Source organism: Anopheles arabiensis, chromosome 3 (genome assembly GCF_016920715.1).
Source record: "Anopheles arabiensis isolate DONGOLA chromosome 3, AaraD3, whole genome shotgun sequence".
Classification (NCBI taxonomy): Eukaryota; Metazoa; Arthropoda; class Insecta; order Diptera; family Culicidae; genus Anopheles; species Anopheles arabiensis.
The window spans coordinates 55,137,065-55,156,699 of NC_053518.1; the positions used below are offsets into that span (position 1 = coordinate 55,137,065).

The 19,635-nt window shown below is 41.2% G+C and overlaps 1 protein-coding gene across 1 annotated transcript; it reads right to left on the minus strand.

Moving 5' to 3' along the window:
* Positions 1–452: 452 nt before the first annotated feature.
* LOC120902049 (putative nuclease HARBI1) lies at positions 453–3,560 on the minus strand. Its single transcript, XM_040310525.1, has 3 exons — positions 2,973–3,560; positions 2,840–2,917; positions 453–1,679 (listed from the first exon to the last, which is right to left on the minus strand). The coding sequence occupies exons 1-3, from the start codon at positions 3,345–3,347 to the stop codon at positions 891–893; spliced, it is 1,242 nt and encodes a 413-aa protein (XP_040166459.1). The 5' UTR covers positions 3,348–3,560; the 3' UTR covers positions 453–890.
* Between the last annotated feature and the right edge of the window lie 16,075 nt (positions 3,561–19,635).

The following is a 19,635-nucleotide window of genomic DNA, read 5'->3' on the forward strand; positions in this document are numbered from 1 at the left end:
CAGTGAGGTGGTGGAAAGAGCACATGCTCTAGTTTAGGCTATAACATAAAATAAACTTTGATAACTCCTGTACGCAAGAACATTACTGATGACTCAAATTATAGGTTACATATATAAAACAAGTTAAACGAAAACCACATATCATATAATTATCCAGGTTTTTGAATTGTCAGGGATGAATATAATAATAAACCATTACCACGACAATCGAACTATATAGTTCGTATAACAAAAATCAATATAAATGTATTGCTAAAACATAACTTGCTCAAAGATAATATCACAAACGTTATATGCGGGACGACGCGCATCTAAAGGGTCGATGCCATAGCAACACGAAGCTGTTCTGGTTCAAACGCGTAAGTGAATGGTAAATGGATTCAAATCCGAAAAATGGGTGCAGCGAGTTTGGCTAGAACTACCCCGCCACTACTCCATACCATTTGTAGTAATGCAACGAGCAATTAAAGTTATCTAAGGCCGCTAATATACGACTTGCGTTTTCGCGCCCGCGGAAACGCGTATAACAATCCAGCCATAGAAATGAAATGTCATTCGAACGCGCTACCGCGGTAACGCAGAGATGCTCATGCTGTATTTGTGGCCTAACATGCAGCGCAACAGAAATACTGGCAACAGTGACACGCGGAGTGGAGATCTAATCGCCGTTGATTCTTGAATACTGTAAGTTGTCCTACATAATCACTAAAAGCGAGTAGTAGTTATGAAACAAACCATTTTAAAAGAACTCAAGTTTTTTCGATCTTTAACCCCTTCAGATAGAAAACGCAACATGACCAGTATCTGATGAAGAAGGGAAACAAAGAAAAACAAATTCATTTCTTTCCAAGACCAAATGGGGATAATTATCTGTTTTGTTTCTTGTTTTATTATCTTAAACGATTGTTGTTCACGAAGTCCTTGGCCATGTGAATACGTATATCTCTCAGTGTATTAGAAGGCCGGGATGAAAAATACTCTAAAGGAGCCAACGTGTCATTACTCCTCCAATCACCTGCCACAAGCCTCCCGTCAACAACTCTATCAAATGCCGTTGCAGGAGCATACAAAGTTCTTGACGATCTTTTGCAGAGAAAATTATGCAAATAAATTGTAGTTAGTACAACTTCAGTAGCTTTTTCTGGTTGAAGTTGAATTGGGGTTTGGTATATCCAGAACCGATTGGATATGTGGCCTAAAGCATTTTCGGCAACCGTACGGCCACGAGAATGACGATAATTGAACACGCGTTCAATGCTGCCCGATGCATGTGTCCCAGGAAATGGACGGATACAATAATCCGTAAATGCAAACGCCTGATCGCCGAGTATAAAATACGGAACGTCTATTGCATACGGCACACGCAATGGCTTCGGCTCCGGAATATTCAACTGTTTGTTCTCGAATTTTTGATATAATCGAGTGTTTTTAAAAATTCCACCGTCAGAAATGCCTCCTTTGCCTCCAGCATCAGCACACAGGAAATTGTAGTTAGCATCAACTACAACCATTAACACAATGCTATTAAAACCCTTGTAATTAAAATATTCAGAGCCGCCGTGATTGGGTTTTCGAATACGGACATGTTTGCCGTCGATGGCACCAATTGCATGTGGAAAGTTCCAGCGTCGTTCAAATTGCTCAGAAATATCGAGCCATTCATGTCGCGAACACGGCGTCTGTAATTAAAAAGGAAGAAAACTTGTCTTAAATATCATCAAATAATCAATATATTCTTTTCATTTTGTAGTGGTATTATAGTATTCATAGGTGAAAAGTTATGTTTTTCTAATAGAACTATTCAATCCTTTTTTTCGATTTTTTTTCAGATAACTGTTCCACAGCCTCCAGCCCCATTTCCAGCCCCACTTCCAGCCCCACTTCCAGCCCCACTTCCAGCCCCACTTCCAACCTCACTCCCATCCCCACTCCAATTTCAATCTTCCCCGGAAGATGATTATTTCCTGGTCGGAATGGATGATGTTGAAATCAACATGAATATGAGCCTTCCATCCCTGTCCCTGGTCCCTCCTCATCACTCCCTGGTCCCTCCTCATCACTCCCTGGTCCCTCCTCATCACTCCCTGGTCCCTCCTCATCACTCCCTGGTCCCTCCTCATCACTTCCTGGTCCCTCCTCATCGCTCCCTGGTCCCTCCTCATCACTCCCTGGTCCCTCCTCATCGCTCCCTGGTCCCTCCTCATCACTCCCTGGTCCCTCCTCATCACTCCCTGGTCCCTCCTCATCACTTCCTGGTCCCTCAAATTCCACCCCGGTCAACCCAAGGAAAAGAAAGCGGGATAATGAGCTGGACGAGGTCCTCATAGGAAGCGTCAACCGGCTGATGGAGCAGACTCTTGCTGCCGCAAATAGCAGAGAGAACACGTTCGGCCGTATGGTGGCTGATTTTTTGCGGAGGTTTACCCCTCAGGAGCAGGATCGGGTAACCTCCAAAATTTTGCGACTCCTGCTTGAAGAAGAAGAATCGGTGATGGCTGCTCGGGCCAGTGAAGAAATGTAGGAGAAATAAATTTTGTGAATTTTGGTATAAAACGAATTTCAATCAATGTTATATAATCCCGGGATAACGGACTGGCAAACGAGGGGCTCGAGACTGTGAGAGGTTTCGGACAGTCCTGAGACAGGCCAAGGCCGCAAAGCGGTTGTAGCGCCGGATAAGTAAGTAAGTAAGTTAAAATTTTAAATATATCATCAACTACAAAAACATGAATAAAATGTAGTAATATTAATGAGTTAACTATTAAGCAATACGGCAAAGCCGTCCCTCCTGAATAAAAAAAATGAGTTAAGTAAACAATCATAATACTCCTGGTCTTACCTTAACATAGTCACGTAGAGCCTCTCGAATGCATTTACACACTTCCATTACTATTTGGGCAATGCATGGACGAGACACCTGTAATAAGGATCATTTAATATTTCTTGCTCTAGCAATGCTGAACTTCACTTACACGAAACATATACTGCAGGCCTGTAAACGTTTCGCCAGTTGCCATATAACGCAACGCGATTAATACCCTTTCCTGGGTAGTAATCGCTTCCCGCATGTTTGTATCCATGCGCTCGATCATAGGACGAACAAGCCCCACCAAAAAGTCGAAATCTTGCCTATTCATGCGAAGGAATTTCAGCAGCATCGCACCTGTACGTTCGGCAGATACATGCTTTAGCACATCGTTTCCAATTTGCCGGCGCTCCATAAACAACGGTTGAACCCAATAGCAACGGCGATTTGCTGGCCGGCGACCGGCTTCCCTAGCTTCAGAAGCCTCTAACACTTTTTCAACTGCAGAGAGCCACGATTTGTTCATTAGTAGTGAGTCCATTTTATTATATTAAACTTTCTTCGACGTTTTTATAAAATATCAACACAACACACAATGGCATCCACATCAACAATCCGCCGGTAACAACGATTTGACAGCAAGTTTACGCATCAGCGCTATTGACCGACCAAAAACGCCGTCACACGAAGCGTAAACTTTTTGACAGATGTTTTGATCAAATTCCAAATTTACGCCAAAGTTTACGCTTCGTGTGACGTCCGTATAAAACCTTCAACCAGACAACACGTGCGCAAGGTGTATGGATAATAGGAGGTGAAGTGCTTCAGAGCAAATTGACATTTCACGACTTGACATAGCAATACTGTGGGCTCCAGCAAGGTGTGTTTATTAAGGAGGTGAATTATTAGCGCGTTTGCCGGGCGCCATCATTGAGTATTGTTATGTCAAATCGCATACAATTTTCTATACCCCCTCCAGCCCTTCCTGATTTTAATACCGGAGCCCCCAGTATTGTTATGTCAAGTCGTGAAATGTCAATTTGCTCTGAAGCACTTCACCTCCTAATATCCATACACCTTGGGCTCCAGTATTAAAATCGGGGAGGGCTGGAGGGGGTATAGAAAATTGTATGCGATTTGACATAACAATACTCAATGATGGCGCCCGAAAACGCGCTAACAATTCACCTCCTTAATAAACACACCTTGCACGTGCGTAAGAATCAAGGTGTTATAAATGACAAGGTGAAGTTGTTCAGAGCAAAATGACATTTCTCGACTTGACATTTCTCTTCCGGGGGCTCCGGTATAAAAATCGGGGAGGGCTGGTGCGGGGTAATGAAATTTGTATGCAGAGAGTGACAGATGTCCCCCACAATGTCGCCCAGCAAAAGCGATAAAAATCAACCTTCTAAATACATTATCCTTGGTAAGAATCCTCTTTGAATCGACAACTATTTAACATGAATTTTTGGAAAATAAATAATAGATAAATAAATAAAATAAAAAATGAATTAAATTAAATAATCTTATGTATAATTATAATGTTGCAGTGCATTTTTTTTTTGTTGTGACTATAATGCTATGTTGTTTTTTGCTATGAATTGTATTACAGGCGGTCCCCGAGATACACGGTTAATGGGGACCGAAAACGGCCGCAAAAAACCGTGTATCTCGAATTTTCGCGAAAGTCGGATCTCGTAATTTCTAATTTTGATATAATTTTGCAAGTAAGTAAGGGTAAGGGGTGGTTTTAGCCTATTAATTAATTATTTGATATGATTATGACTGATTTTAACAATTTTAAACCTTTTTAAATGGTTTTTAACATTCGATCAAAAGGGAAATTATTTGGCATTTTACAATTGATGTGTCAAATCAAATTTACTCAAAGAACTGTCAAATTTAGAAAACCGCGTATCTCCGAATCCGCGTATAAGAGGTACCGTGTATTTCGGGGACTACCTGTATTTGTTTACATGTGTGTGACTTTCGAAAATTTTATGTCTTCCGGTTTCAGGGGTCTGGCATATATCGCACGTACCGTTTCATTTTGTGTAGCCAAACTTCAGATAGGTCATGTCTTGCTAAAATCTTATTTATTATTTTAATCTCATTTCCTTTGAAATCAATTCCTTTGTGCCACAACTCTAGTCTAAATTCTTTTTGAAATTTTAAGATTTTTTCCCTTTTTCTCTTAATGTGTTTATGAACCATTTTTGTGTGTTTTTTTTCATTTCGTTTCGAAATGTTTGGATAGCGTCTGTATATCTTATTTAATTCTGTATTGTGCTTGTTGAGAGGGTTCCCTTTTTCGCTAGGTCGTCAGCTTTGTCATTTCCATCAATTCCCACATGTGATGGGATCCAACAAATGTCTGCTTGTATTTTAGCTGCTAGTTTTAGTATGTTGTACAAGATTTGTTCTATTTTATTTTCTATTAATGCGTTCTGAAGGATGTTACAGGATGTTAGACTGTCGGTATATATAATGGGGTTTTCTGTTTCATTTTATGCTATTTGTAAGGCTATCTCTATACCGATTAGTTCAGTTGTAGTTATGGATGTAGTATTTTTTTGTAGCTGTAGTAGTGTTGGTGTTGTTTGTTTTTAATGTAGATACCTATACCCGCTTTTTCTCCTACGATACTTCCATCTGGGAAAATTTGTGGTCTATTTTTGTCGTTTTTGTTTATGTTTGCTAAAGTGATTTGTTTGATGGTGTTGAAGAAACCGTATTCCGTATAGCATACGTGCGCACGAGAGAGAGAAGGAGAGAGAGAGAGGGAACTTAATCGTTGTCGCCGTGCGCTGCTCAACGAGAAAGCGCTACGCGCTGACCGAGAGAATTCTTATCAGCTTAATTTGTAGCGTTCTGATCCCCAAACCATACAGTCGCGTTCTGAACTCTGACCCGATCAGTAGCGTTCTGATCCCCATGCCAACAAATCGCGTTTTGACCTCTGACACAGAAAGTCGCGTTCTAACCAATCTGTTCTAAAGTTAAATAAACTTGTGAATTAACAACATCTTACAAACATATACAGTGTTCGGACAATTAAAAGTGCATATCACATCTAACCCCAAATCCCCCACAGATGGTTTGAGCGTTTTACTTGTGTTTAGATCCTATATCCAGTGTGAGACTTGTGTTTATTTTTGTTGTTAAATCATTATTCTTGGGTGTATAAATATTTTTTATTATATGTATGTCTTTATCGTATGTTTGTTCCTGAAATGTTTTTTTATTCTTTTTGTATTGTGTTCTGTGTTGTTTGTTTAATTGTTGTCTGATTGGTCTGGAGAACACTATATCTTTGGCTAGTTCTTTCCTTACGATAAAATTGCTTCTGATATTGAACGGAATTTCCGATGCTATGGCGTGTAAGGTGTTGAGTGGGGTCGTTTTTGTGCATCCTGTCGCCTTTCTTATTGCTTGATTTATTAGGATGTTAATGGTTTTTATGCAGTTTTTCCTGCTGTTTGATATGTACGAAGCTCCTGTTTCTAATATATTTCTTATTGTTGCCCGGTATATTTTTAGGCTGTTTTCTGGACTTTAGTTGTTTTGTTTGGCGCTTATTATTTTTAAGAAATTGAATCTTGTTGTGGCTTTATTTCTTATGTGTTCTATGTGTTTTTTTTTTTCAAAATTTAGTTTTTTGTCTATAATTGTGCCTAGGTATTTGTACGTATTTGTGTTTTCTATGTGTATATTTGTTATGTTGAGTTGAATATTGTGAGTGTTATTTCAAAAAATCATTAATTTTGTATTAATTATATTTATGTATTGATTTAAGTTTTCAGTTTCCTGAGTGAAAAAGTCTACACAGCAAATTTTCTCATCCTGCTTCAGTAAAGTTTTTTACTGAAACGGTTCAGTAATAGAATATTTTACTGATTTTCAGCATGAATGTCATGTTTTTACTGACTTTCAGCAAAATAATTTACTGAATTCATTTCAGTAATACGCATTCTACTGAAAATCAGTAAAATAAGTGTCAAATTAGTCGTTTCACTGGATACCAGTAAAACAAATTACTGATGTTAAGAATGCTTGGCATCATGGCCGCTGACAGCCACCGAGTGACGCTGACAGATTACCGCGTTTTTGAACTGTCAAACCAGAAGCCGAAGCGTTGTGTGAATGTGTGTTCGCTAGGAGATCGAGAACAGAGCACATGCAGAAAGTTGATCGCAAATAAAACATCGTAAAAAACCCACCGAACAGTGCCGCATTAGAGTTGGAATCATTTCGCTTATTTCATTTAACATTTTTGGTCCTTCAAATCCGGATATCGTTTGAAAATCGTGATCTATGGTGATCTTTCGTGAACATTCGTACGCCTTTGTGAACAGTCGAGCATTATCGTATGCGTTGTTCATAGGTGTTCCTTTCGTTGTATGCACCTTGTTCGTGTGGAGTTTTATCTTGTTGTTATTATCTATGGTGATAATTTGAAGACAGTTCCTGTTAGAGGATACTTTGTTGAATATCATAAAATTGAGTGTGATATTGTACAAATTCAGCTTACTATCGGGTATGCTGTATTAGACGCGGACAATTTTTAGGAAAAGATACATTGGTGTGCGTGTACGCGTCGTCAGGCTGTACCTGTTTGGAAGTGTTGGTGAGATCGTTTCGCAGCCATTTTGCAGAGCAGCATCGTAAAAAGTATTGTCGGCGCAAATAGCTCAACAAAATGTCGGTCAGGAGAAGTGATGTGCACAAAACGCCAGTGGAATCCGAGGAATGGAAAATTGCACCCATTGACATGGAAGAAGCTGGACCTTCATCGGAAATACCTGCGGGTTTGGATGAAGCAAAGGAAGTGCATCGGCCTATTGATAAAAACCAATGTATACGCAAGCATTTTCTTAACAAATTACAGCGAATCGAAGAAGCATTGAGTGGTACATCGTTGGGTGACACGACGTTTCTGAAGGGATGTGCAAATCGGCTTACCTCACTGGCGTCGGAGTATGAAAAATGGCATCAAACCGTCTTGGAAACGGCCGATATGGAGAATTTTGAGAACGGTGAGGAGGAATATGCACGATTCGAAAAACGTCACTTCAAATTATTGCTACGGATGGAACGTGGTATGTCGATCACTACAAATGTTTCGCAATCTCGTGTAAAGCTTCCCGAATTACGGCTGCCAACGTTTGATGGCTCTCTCGAAGCTTGGCTACCTTTTCGCGATTCTTTTAGTAGCCTGATTGATGCTAATGCAAGCCTGTCAGACGTGGACAAATTGCGGTATTTGAAGGGAGCATTGACAAAGGAAGCAAACAAGCTAATTGCGGACATTGAGATTACCTCGGCTAATTACATAGTGGCATGGGAGCTTCTTAAGGCTCGTTATGAAAACAAAAAGCTAGCGGTGAAGCGACATATTGATGCTTTGTTTTTGATACCGGTAATGAAGAAGGTAATGAAACATTCTAGATAGTTTCGAGAGAAGCGTCAACATAACGAAGCAGCTTGGTGTGGCAACAGAGGGTTGGAGTGTGCTTCTGGCGCACATGCTAGATTCTCGGCTTGATTCGGCAACTCAAATGCATTGGGAGGCTCACCATCGTAGTACTGACGTTCCAGAGTACCATGAACTTCTAACGTTCTTGAAGAGTCATGCGTTAGTGTTGCTGGCAATGCTGTCTCCAGGCCAAAAGAAAGAACAATATACATCGTCGTGGAAGCAGCGATCGAAGAGTGAGGTGCACGTGGTAAATTCTTCTATGGAGATATGCTCGTTTTGTAAAAAAGGTTCACATTCGCCCTTTAAGTGTGACATGTTTAGTGGCTGGACAGTACAAGAGCGCTATGACAAGGTCAAAGAAAAGAAGCTTTGTATCAACTGTTTGTTGCCTGGGCATATTATGAAGAACTGTACATCTAGTGTATGCCGAGTTTGCAACAAAAAACATCACACTATGTTGCACAAACCAGTACAAACCAGTAATTCAGCTGAAGCATCTCCTAATGACCAGGAGATAGTGACGCAACCGGATCCACCTGCGGATCAGAACGTGGTCACATACTGTGGCAATGCTTTGTTAACAAATTCGATAGAAACACCATCTACTATCCTATTACCCACAGCTTTGGTGAAAAAAGAGTTACCAGACGGATCGTTGCATTGGGCACGCGCTCTATTAGATGGAGGATCGCAGATTAATCTTGTAACTGAGCGTTTGTGTCAGCGTTTGCAGGTTCTTTAAAAAGAGAGAGAACCATCCAATTGGCGGAGTTGGACAAAGCAAGCATGTATCATCGCACTCGACACAGCTTACCATAAAATCTCATTGCACTAGCTTCAAGGCAAATTGGAAATTTCATGTAATGCGTTACATTACTTGGAATTTACCTGCAGAGAAAGTGAACAAAACACGTTACTGCATTCCCAACACTTGTACTCTAGCAGATCCCAAATTCTACGAACCATCATCCATCGATTTATTGATCGGCAGAGAGAGCTATGATGAGCTGATGCTAGAAGGTATTCTTAAACTGGTACCCGAGAAAGTAATGCTACAGAACACCGAGTTAGGTTGGATCGTTTCTGGCAGGGTTGAGCTCGAACGTCGTCCTACATCCTCTATAGTAAATCTGGTATGTACTAATCAAGACCTAGAAAATCAACTAACTAAATTTTGGGAAATCGAATCTTGTTATAAAAATAGCACCATGTCTATTGAAGAAACATCATGTGAGAAGGTTTTCTCTGAAACAACAACGCGTGATGATCAAGGAAGGTTTATTGTAACGCTTCCTACGAAAAAGGATATCGTTCCACAACTCGGAAACTCGTTTGAAATCGCCAAACGTAGATTGAACTCGCTAAATCGTCGTCTTGCATCAAACAGAGACCTTAAGGCTGCTTATATAGCCTTTTTGGAGGAATATGTTCAATTGGGACATATGGAAGAAATCACGGAACAACATACGAACATTGACACACCCATTTATTACTTACCTCATCACTGTATTTTACGCCCTGACAGTTTAACTACAAAGCTTAGAGTCGTGTTCGATGCGTCTTGTGCTACCGACTCCGGCCTCTCGTTGAATGATGCGTTAATGGTGGGTCCAGTTGTTCAGGATGATTTGGTCGCAATTATGATTCGTTTTCGTCTGCCCAAATTTGCAATCGTAGCGGACATCGAATAGATGTACCGACAAGTATGGAATAAAATAGAGGATCGCTCGTTACAAAGAATCCTTTGGCAGAATTATCCCGAAGATAAGCTTCGAATACGTGAGCTAAAAACAATTACGTATGGCACTGCATCTGCTTTAGCAAATACCAAATATTTGCAAATGCTTTCCGTTCATGGAACTTCTACTCATCCGAAAGCCTCTAGAGTACTGGCAAATGAATTTTATATGGACGACTTGCTTACCGGAGTAGAAACTCAAACAGAAGGAGAAGAATTATGCCATCAACTAACTGACTTGTTGTCGAGTGCTGGTTTTACTTTGAGAAAATGGGCGTCTAACTCTTCCCAAATTCTGCAAAGTATTCCCGTAGACCAACGCGATACTTCTGGATTGTGCAGCCTTGACATAAATAGTTCCATTAAGACATTGGGTCTTAAATGGATCCCAGCGACCGATGAGTTGGGATTCTGCGTACCGATTTGGACAGAAGATGAACAAATAACAAAGCGGATCGCCTTATCAGATGCATCGCGTCTATACGATCCATTGGGACTCATAGATCCAACAATAATGATAGCCAAATGCTTTATGCAAAATCTTTGGGCACAACGAAAGGCATGGGATGAGCCGCTAGAAAAAGAATTGCATAAACAATGGAATCAGTTTCGCCAACAGCTCTCAATTGTGAAAGACATGCGTATGCCACGTAGAGTGGTAGGAAGTACCCATCGCATTGAAATCCATGGTTTTAGTGATGCGTCCATGAAGGCTTATGGAGCCTGTTTATATATGAAATCGGTCTCTGAGGATGGAAATGTTTCTGTTAACCTTTTGTGCTCTAAATCCAGAGTTGCTCCACTCGCAAATAGCAAACGACAGAAGAACGTCACTTTACCTCGGCTGGAATTATCTGCAGCTTTATTGTTATGCCATCTCTGGCAAAGGTTAAAGACAGTCTTAAACACGAGTATTCGTGTTTCTACTGGGTGGATTTGACCATCGTGCTTCACTGGATAAACAGTAGCCCGTCACGCTGGAAGCCATTTGTTGCTAATCGGATGTCTGAAATCCAGCATCTGACGGAACCTAGACATTGGAATCATGTTCCTGGGGATCAAAATCCAGCTGATATCATCTCTAGAGGAATGATGCCGAGTCAATTGCAAGAATCATGCCTATGGTGGCATGGACCAGAGTGGTTAAGCCAACCATCAGCCAACCATCCAATACTTGGAAGCTACATCATCCAATACTCTATTGCCCACCCTCTGAGTTTGAAGAACGGAAGACTGTTCTGATCATTAACAAACAGTCTAATATTCATCATTCAATATTTAGCTTAAAATCGACATTCTCCGGACTCGTTAGACTGATGGCATATATGCAACGGTTTAGCTACAACTGTAAACCTGTTAATAGAAACAATCGTCGTCAAGGCTACCTTCAAACATTTGAACTACATGCAGCAAGAGAGAATTTGGTACGCATTGCACAGAACGAATCTTTTGCTGATGATATTCGTTCTCTCGAAACTGCTGGAGAAGTCAAAACATCGTCATCTTTAAGATCATTGACACCAATGCTTGTTAACGGTGTACTACGCATTGGGGGAGGTCTTTGAAATGCTCCTGTTGCTTATGATCGGAAACACCCAATGATACTGCCCTACAAACATCCATTGACACGTCTTGTCATGGATTTCTATCATCTTAAAACCTTACATGCTGGACAACAACTGTTGATTGCTTCTGTTCGAGAGAAATACTGGCCTTTACGCGTTCGAAACCTTGCTCGGCAAGTAGTACACGAGTGTATCCAGTGCTTCCGTTGTAAACCATCGACAATGGAACAGATAATGGGAGATTTACCCGCAGAACGAGTTACTCCAACTTTTCCGTTCCTGAACACTGGTGTCGATTTCTGTGGACCGCTGTTTTATCGTTCGGCGTCCAGGAAATCTGCTCCGGTGAAGTGCTACGTTGCAGTATTTATGTGCCTGGCCACGAAGGCTATCCATCTAGAATTGGTAGCTGATTTGTCGTCGGATGCGTTCATATCAACACTGAAACGATTTGTCGCTCGTCGGGGAAAACCATCTCTTCTTCAGTGTGATAACGCTAAAAATTTTCGTGGAGCGGAACGAAAATTGAAAGTGTTTCATCAACAACTGCAGCAACAACAATTTCAACAATCAATTTCGTCGTATTGCGGTCCAGAAGGTATAGAGTTTCGTTTTATCCCTCCTAGGTCTCCCCACTTTGGTGGAATCTGGGAGGCCGCCGTCAAGTCTTTTAAGCATCATTTTAGAGCTACTATTGGAACTTCGATCCTGCGTCGAGACGACTGAGAGACGATCATCGCCCAGGTGGAAAGCTGCTTGAATTCGCGCCCTTTGACCCCCATCAGCACGGAACCCGAGGATTTGGAGGTGCTTACTCCAGGGCATTTCCTGATCCATCGTCCTCTGGTTGCTGTTCCTGAACCTTCATACGAGGAAGTGCCATCTAATCGCCTGGATAGATATCAACAGAATCAGGAATTCGTGAGACGCATTTGGAACCGATGGAGGACAGACTACCTGTCTGGCTTGCAGCCCCGCACGAAGTGGACGAAACAACGGGACAACATCCATATCGGAACACTCGTGTTGATGAAGGAAGACAACTTGCCACCGTTGAAATGGAGTTATGGACGAGTAACTCAAATCTACCGAGGAGACGACGGCAACATCCGCGTGGTCACGGTGAAGACAAAGGACGGCGAATACAAACGAGCAATTACGAAGATCTGCGTTTTGCCCATCCATTCCAACACGGAATAAGTGGTGGAAATTTCAATTTCCACAGGGGCCGGCTATGTTAAGAATGCTTGGCATCATGGCCGCTGACAGCCACCGAGTGACGCAATCTGCGCGCTGACAGATTACCGCGTTTTTGAACTGTCAAACCAGAAGCCGAAGCGTTGTGTGAATGTGTGTTCGCTAGGAGATCGAGAACAGAGCACATGCAGAAAGTTGATCGCAAATAAAACATCGTAAAAAACCCACCGAACAGTGCCGCATTAGAGTTGGAATCATTTCGCTTATTTCATTTAACAACTGAAAATGCAGCAATTCATTCTGTCAAATCGACCTGTTAGTCAGAACATCAAAACAAAACAATGCGGTTCCCACTTGCTCGTGATGTGCAAAAAGTTGATTTTGTAGGCGCTTACAGGCACCCTGGTGAAATTCCAGGTTATATTTCGGCTGACGGGATTTATTTCACACAATTGGCAGCCGTGTTGGTGTGTAAAATATTTGCTACAATCCACTGTGCTTGCTGAAATTGCGTGGTGTCTGTGAGCGCTTACTGAACCATCTACAATTGCGGCTGCAAAATACAGTATAAAAACTGTATAAAACAACACAAAACATATATGAATATGAACTGAGGGACTGGCAATATCTGCGCATCAATAAAAACTCAATTTAAAATAAATATTTCGTCATTTTTTAATCGCTACCAACTTCTGAAAAATCAGTAATATGAGAATGGCTTTACTGGGATTTCAGTAAACGAGCTGTCATTTTGGTGAGCACCGGATATTACTGAATGATTCAGTAAACATTCTTTTTACTGAAAGGATTACTGAAACTTCAGTTAAAAAAAATTCAGTAAAATTTTACTGAAGTTCAGTAAAAAAAGTTTTCTGTGTAGGCTTTTTTGTAAGTTATTTTAGGTTCGTTTTCGTTTTTTCCACTGCTAAGGATTACAAAATCATCCGCATATTGGATTATGAAATTTTCCTGGGTGTCGTTTATGATTTTGTGTATGTCGTTGGTGTAGATGTTAAAAAGGGATGGGGACATGAGGTCTCTTTGAGGTAATTCGTCTATCACTAACATGTTTTGTATTTTTTGTTACTTTCTATTTGTAGATTTGTATTTCTGAGAAATGAGTATACCCATATGGTGATTTGTAGTGGTATGTTTGCTGCTATCATTTTTTCAATAAGAGTTTTAGTTGTTACTTTGTTGTATGCTTTTTCTAGGTCTATAAATATTGCACCGCAAATTCTGTCCTGTCTTTGGTTGTGTTTGATATGGTTGTTAAAAAGGTTTATACATTGGTTTATCGTTTTTTCTATTTCTGAAGCCCAGGGAGTTTTCAGGTAATATATTTCTGGTTTCTAGGATTTTTTTTTTAGTTTTAATAATACTGAAGAGTTTAAAAATTTTAAAAGGGTTGGTAATAATGCTATTGGTCTGTAGTTATTGGGGTTGTTCACGTCTTTATTCGGTTAAGGTATTGCTATTATTCTAATTGATTTTAAATCTTTGCTTATTTTTCCTTTTTTCCACATGTTATTTCCATCTTGTATTATTTTCTCTAATGTTTCTTCATTTATGTGTTTCAGCATTTGATGTATAATTTTGTCGTTTCCGGGTGCCGTATTTTTTCTGTTAAGGATTTTTTCCCACAAATCTTTATTGATTAGTTTATTATCCATGGGAAAAGTTGGGTCTATGTGTAGTCTAAATTTTGATTTTTGGTTTTAGTAAAATTAAGGTTCATAAATATATTTGCTTGTTTTTCTTCGTTGTGTATCAAATTTGATTCCTTATTTTGGATGTTGTTATTGCTTATTCTTCCTAGTAAATCCCATAATTCTTTACTGTTTGAGTTTGAGTTAATGTATGCTATGTTCCCAAATAGCCAGCTCGTACTTTATAGCTGATTTAGGGCTGTTTAACGAAAAATCGTTCCGATGTTGTACTTTATGGCTGATTAAGAGATAGACGGTACTTTGCGGAACTATGGAGCTTTTTAACAGGCACATGGTACTCTTTGGAACTTTGCGGCTGATTAGCACTATGTGTAGGGTTCATGATGGAACTTGAAGGCTTGTTAAGAAAGGGTACTGAACTTGGTGGAACTTTATAGCTTTTTAATGCATGACATCGGTACAAGGTGGCTCTTGTCAAAGTGTCAAAGACGGACGCCGGCAATAATCTCATTGCTGCTGCACAAGTTAGATTCGTTAATTGAAGAATGAATATTGAGGGAAGTGATTGTGAATTATCAGTAAATTGTGTAAAATTTTGCGTAATTCATCAATACAAAGGATTTAAAAATATACATATGTGTTTAAACGAAACAAATCTTGTTGTTTATTTCATCGATGACGCTTGCTTGAAAATAAAACACAAAGAAAAATAATCCCTGGCATCGTGGCATAAGGAAGCTGCTTAGGCGCTGTTTGAAAGACCCACATAGAACTTTGATGCTGTTTATCTACTGCAAAAGGCGAATTAGAGCAGCGATCTTTAGCGTGCCAAAATGAGCTGCTTAAGCAATTCTGGCTATTTGGGTTTTTATCTGTTTGTTTTATTTTGGCTCGTTTGATTTTTACTTTTGAGTATTGCTATTTTTTTCTAAAATCGATTGCGTGTGTAATATTTCTAGTGGTATTGAAAATTTGTCTGGCTTCATTTCTATCATGTAGTGCCTGTCTTAGTGTATTGTTCCAGCATGATTTTAAATGAAATTTTATTTTTTATTTGCTGTTTGATACTATTTTGTTGATATATTTTGTGAGTTGTTTTATGTTCTTAATATATTTTCCTTTCAAAGTTTTGATATTTTCTATTACTTTGTTAATAATTATTATAGTATTATTGATAGGTCCAGTTTTTTTGTTTTTGTATTTCTATTGTTTTTATTTTGTGGTTGCTGGCACCGATATGTTTTTCCAACATTTCTTTTTGAGGTGCAAATTATACATTGTATCGGAGTGAGGTGTCTATCAATTTGTGCCTATGTGTTGTAGAGTACAAGATAGGTTGCCGGCCCCTGGGAACGAAGAGATGAGTGCCGCTCGGGTGGAGGGCATAGCATCGTGGGTGCAAGGAAGCAGAGGAGCAGTTTAAATGTTTTTTTGTTTGTGTGCGGGCTGAAGGACGACAGAGACGCCGATGTAAGGTTGCGGTTGCTCAGCAGAATAGAGGACAACGAAGTTACCACACTAACGCAGTTAGTCGAAATGTGCCAAAAGATGGTGACATTGAAAAAGGACACCGTGATGATAGAGAGCGAGAAACAAATAAACGTCGTGACTGACGGGAAGTATAATCGCAACGGTCCAAAGTGGCAAATGAACCGCGGTAACGGAGGAGCGCAACGTGATATGCAACCGGCTAAGTCCACTACAAAATGTTGGCTTTGTGGTGAGGGGCACTATGCTCAAAAGTGCACGTATAGAAATTACAAGTGCAGGCAGTGTCAAAAATATGGTCATAAGGAAGGGCACTGTGGGGCAGCGGCACGTTTTATCGCATCGAAAACCCACAGCAAAGTGAGAACAGTCCTCGTGAACATGGTCAACAGTGAACATCGTGTGTGTGTAGCAACGGTTAGTCTAGAGGCAGTAAAAAGGGATTTTGAAGGATTATTTTCCCACGAGTTGGGGCACTGTATGAAAGCAAAAGTGAGGATGGAGCTGAAAAAGGATGCAGCCCCTGTATTTCGTCCAAAGCGTCCTGTTTCATATGCGATGCGCCCCGCTGTAGACGAGGAGCTAGACCGGCTGGAAAAAGAAGGTATAATAACCCGTGTTAATTTGTCAGCTTGGGCTGCGCCTATAGTGGTAGTGCGCAAGGCGAGTGGAAGCATTCGTATATGTGGCGACTACTCAACGGGGTTGAATGATGCACTCCATCCTCACCAGTATCCGATCCCGCTGCCGGAGGATATTTTTTCAACGTTGGCAAATTCGGCCATGTTTAGCCAGATAGACCTCACCGATGCGTTCCTACAGGTTGAAGTGGAACAAGAATGCAGAGAGCTGCTAACGGTTAACACACACAGAGGGTTATATGCTTATAACCGACTTCCGCCTGGGGTGAAGGTCGCACCAGGAGCCTTCCAGCAGTTAATGAAGACCATGTTAGCTGGGTTAAAGGATGTGGCGGTGTACCTAGATGACATCGTGATTGGCGGAATGGATGAACACACCCACATGGGAAACCTTCGCGCGGTGCTCGCGAAGTTGCAGGAATATGGGTTCAAAATAAAGCCTGAAAAGTGTAACTTTTTCCAAAAGCAAATTAAATATCTTGGTCATATTTTAGATGGTGATGGACAACGCCCGGATCCTGCCAAGATTGAAGCGATTGTGTAGATGCCTTCCCCGAAGAATCCTGCTGAAGTACGCTCATTCCTAGGAGCGATAAACTATTATGGGAAGTTTGTGCCGCAAATGAGGAATCTTCGTTACCCGCTTGATGAGTTATTAAAAAAGATGGGCAATGGTATTGGAGTCCAGAATGTCAGATTGCATTTGACACGTTTAAGCGGTTGTTAAGCTCAGACCCCCTTCTGACTTATTATGACCCAAAGAAACCGATAATAGTGGCAGCTGATGCGTCGTCAGTGGGAGTAGGAGCCACTATTAGCCACAGAATGCCAGATGGCACGATAAAAATAGTTCAGCATGCATCACGCGCTCTTACTAAAACTGAAACAAACTATAGTCAGCCAGATCGTGAAGGATTAGCAATAATTTATGCGGTGACTAAGTTTCATCGAATGATCCTTGGCGCGACGTTTCACGCTCCAAACGGATCATGCACCCTTGCTGCGTATTTTTGGCTCGCGCACTGGAATACCAGTGTATACCGCGAATAGATTGCAACGCTGGGCGTTGACGCTGCTGCTGTATAATTTCAGCATTGAATACGTATCTACGGAGAAATTTGGTAATGCTGACGTGTTGTCGCGCTTGATTGCAAATCATGAGAAACCGGATGCAGAATATGTTATTGCTAGCATCGAAACAGAGAGGGATTTGCAAGCCATGATTGGCTGCGTAACGCAAATAATGCCATTGACATTAGAAGAAGTGCTGAATGAAACCAACGAAGACCCGGTATTAAGAAATTTTAGAGATTATGTGATCAAAGGATGGCCTAGTAAGAAAGTAGAGAACCAAGAGTTGCGAAATTTCCAAAGCAGGAGTGAATCCCTGTCCATCGTAAACGGATGTTTACTTTTTGGTGAGCGGTTGGTAATACCAGGGCCACAGAGAGAAAGATGTTTACAACAACTACATAGAGGCCATTCTGGTATGGATAAGATGAAAGCGCTGGCAAGGAGCTATGTATATTGGCCCGGAATAGATCGAGAGATAGAGGGAAAAGTTAGAAGGTGCCACCGGTGTGCAGCGGTTGCAAGGTCACCAGCGCATAGCACACCCATCTCGTGGCCAGAATCGACTGCTCCGTGGTAGCGAATACATGTTGATTATGCTGGCCCTATCGATGGAATGTATTATTTGCTAGTCATCGATTCTTATTCTAAATGGCCGGCGATAGTGGCAACAGCAACGATTTCAGCAAGAACAACAATTAGGATTTTACGTGAAATTTTTAGCCGTTTTGGAATGCCTAATGTTTTAGTAAGCGACAACGGGTCGCAGTTTGTAAGCACGGAGTTTGAGCTATTTTGTACGTTAAACGGCATTGAGCATTTGCGAACAACCCCCTTCCATCCGCAATCCAACGGGCAAGCGGAAAGATTTGTGGATACATTTAAACGGGCACTTAAGAAAATGGAGGGGGAAGGTGGTACAGTGCAAGAAGCAATAGATATTTTCTTAATGACGTTTCGAAGCATACCGCATAAGCTTTTGGAACGGAATCAATCGCCAGCAGAAGTTATGATAGGGCGTAAAATGCGTACATGCATGGAGCTTTTGCGATCCATGTGCCCGTCTATGGATTTGGGCACAGAAGTTAAACATAGGATGCGATTAAGAAAATATGAATGTAATGATCTCGTTTACGCAAAACAGTATTTTAGAAACAAATGGAAATGGGTATCCGGAACAGTCAGGAAGCGTTTAGGCTCGGTTATGTACGAGATTGTTACCACAGAAAATAGACATTTACGATCCCACATTAATTAGTTGCGTTCTCGAGTGAGTGATAAATAATCAAGTCCGTTTAACGTTGATGAGTCACGTTCGTACCGTATGTTAGACGTGTTGTTGGATGCTTGGGGTATGAACTCGAATGAATCGGGAGCTAGCAGGCAGGGAAACGCTGAAATGAACACGGATATAGCTAGGGCACAATATACGGAATCGCCATCGTTGGCTATATCGTCATCACCCCCATCATCCTCATCGTCTTCACCGCTACTGTCGCCGTCAGCGGTGCAATCCGAGAGTCCCTCGTCATCGTCCTCAGAAGAGCTAAGATCGGCAACATCTCCGAGGTTCGCTACAGCAGATAGCGGTTCATCAACGCCAGTACAGCCTCTACGACGTTCTACGAGGATTCGTAAACCGCCTCAGTGGATTGAGCAATATCGCCGGTACTAAATAGGGGGAGATGTTGTAGAGTACAAGATAGGTTGCCGGCCCCTGGGAACGAAGAGATGAGTGCCGCTCGGGTGGAGGGCATAGCATCGTGGGTGCAAGGAAGAGAGCGTTCGGGGCTCTCTCCTACGAACCGTGACGGAGTACGGACGTTGCTGGTATTGCGAAGACATAGTAATTGTAATTGTACGGATAAGTTAAAAATAAAGAGTGAAAGTACAACGATACAACACTATGTTGCGCTTTTAGTGTTTTTACAAAGGTTCTGGAAAGTTTCAACTGTTCTAGCCAAGGAACGGGTACGT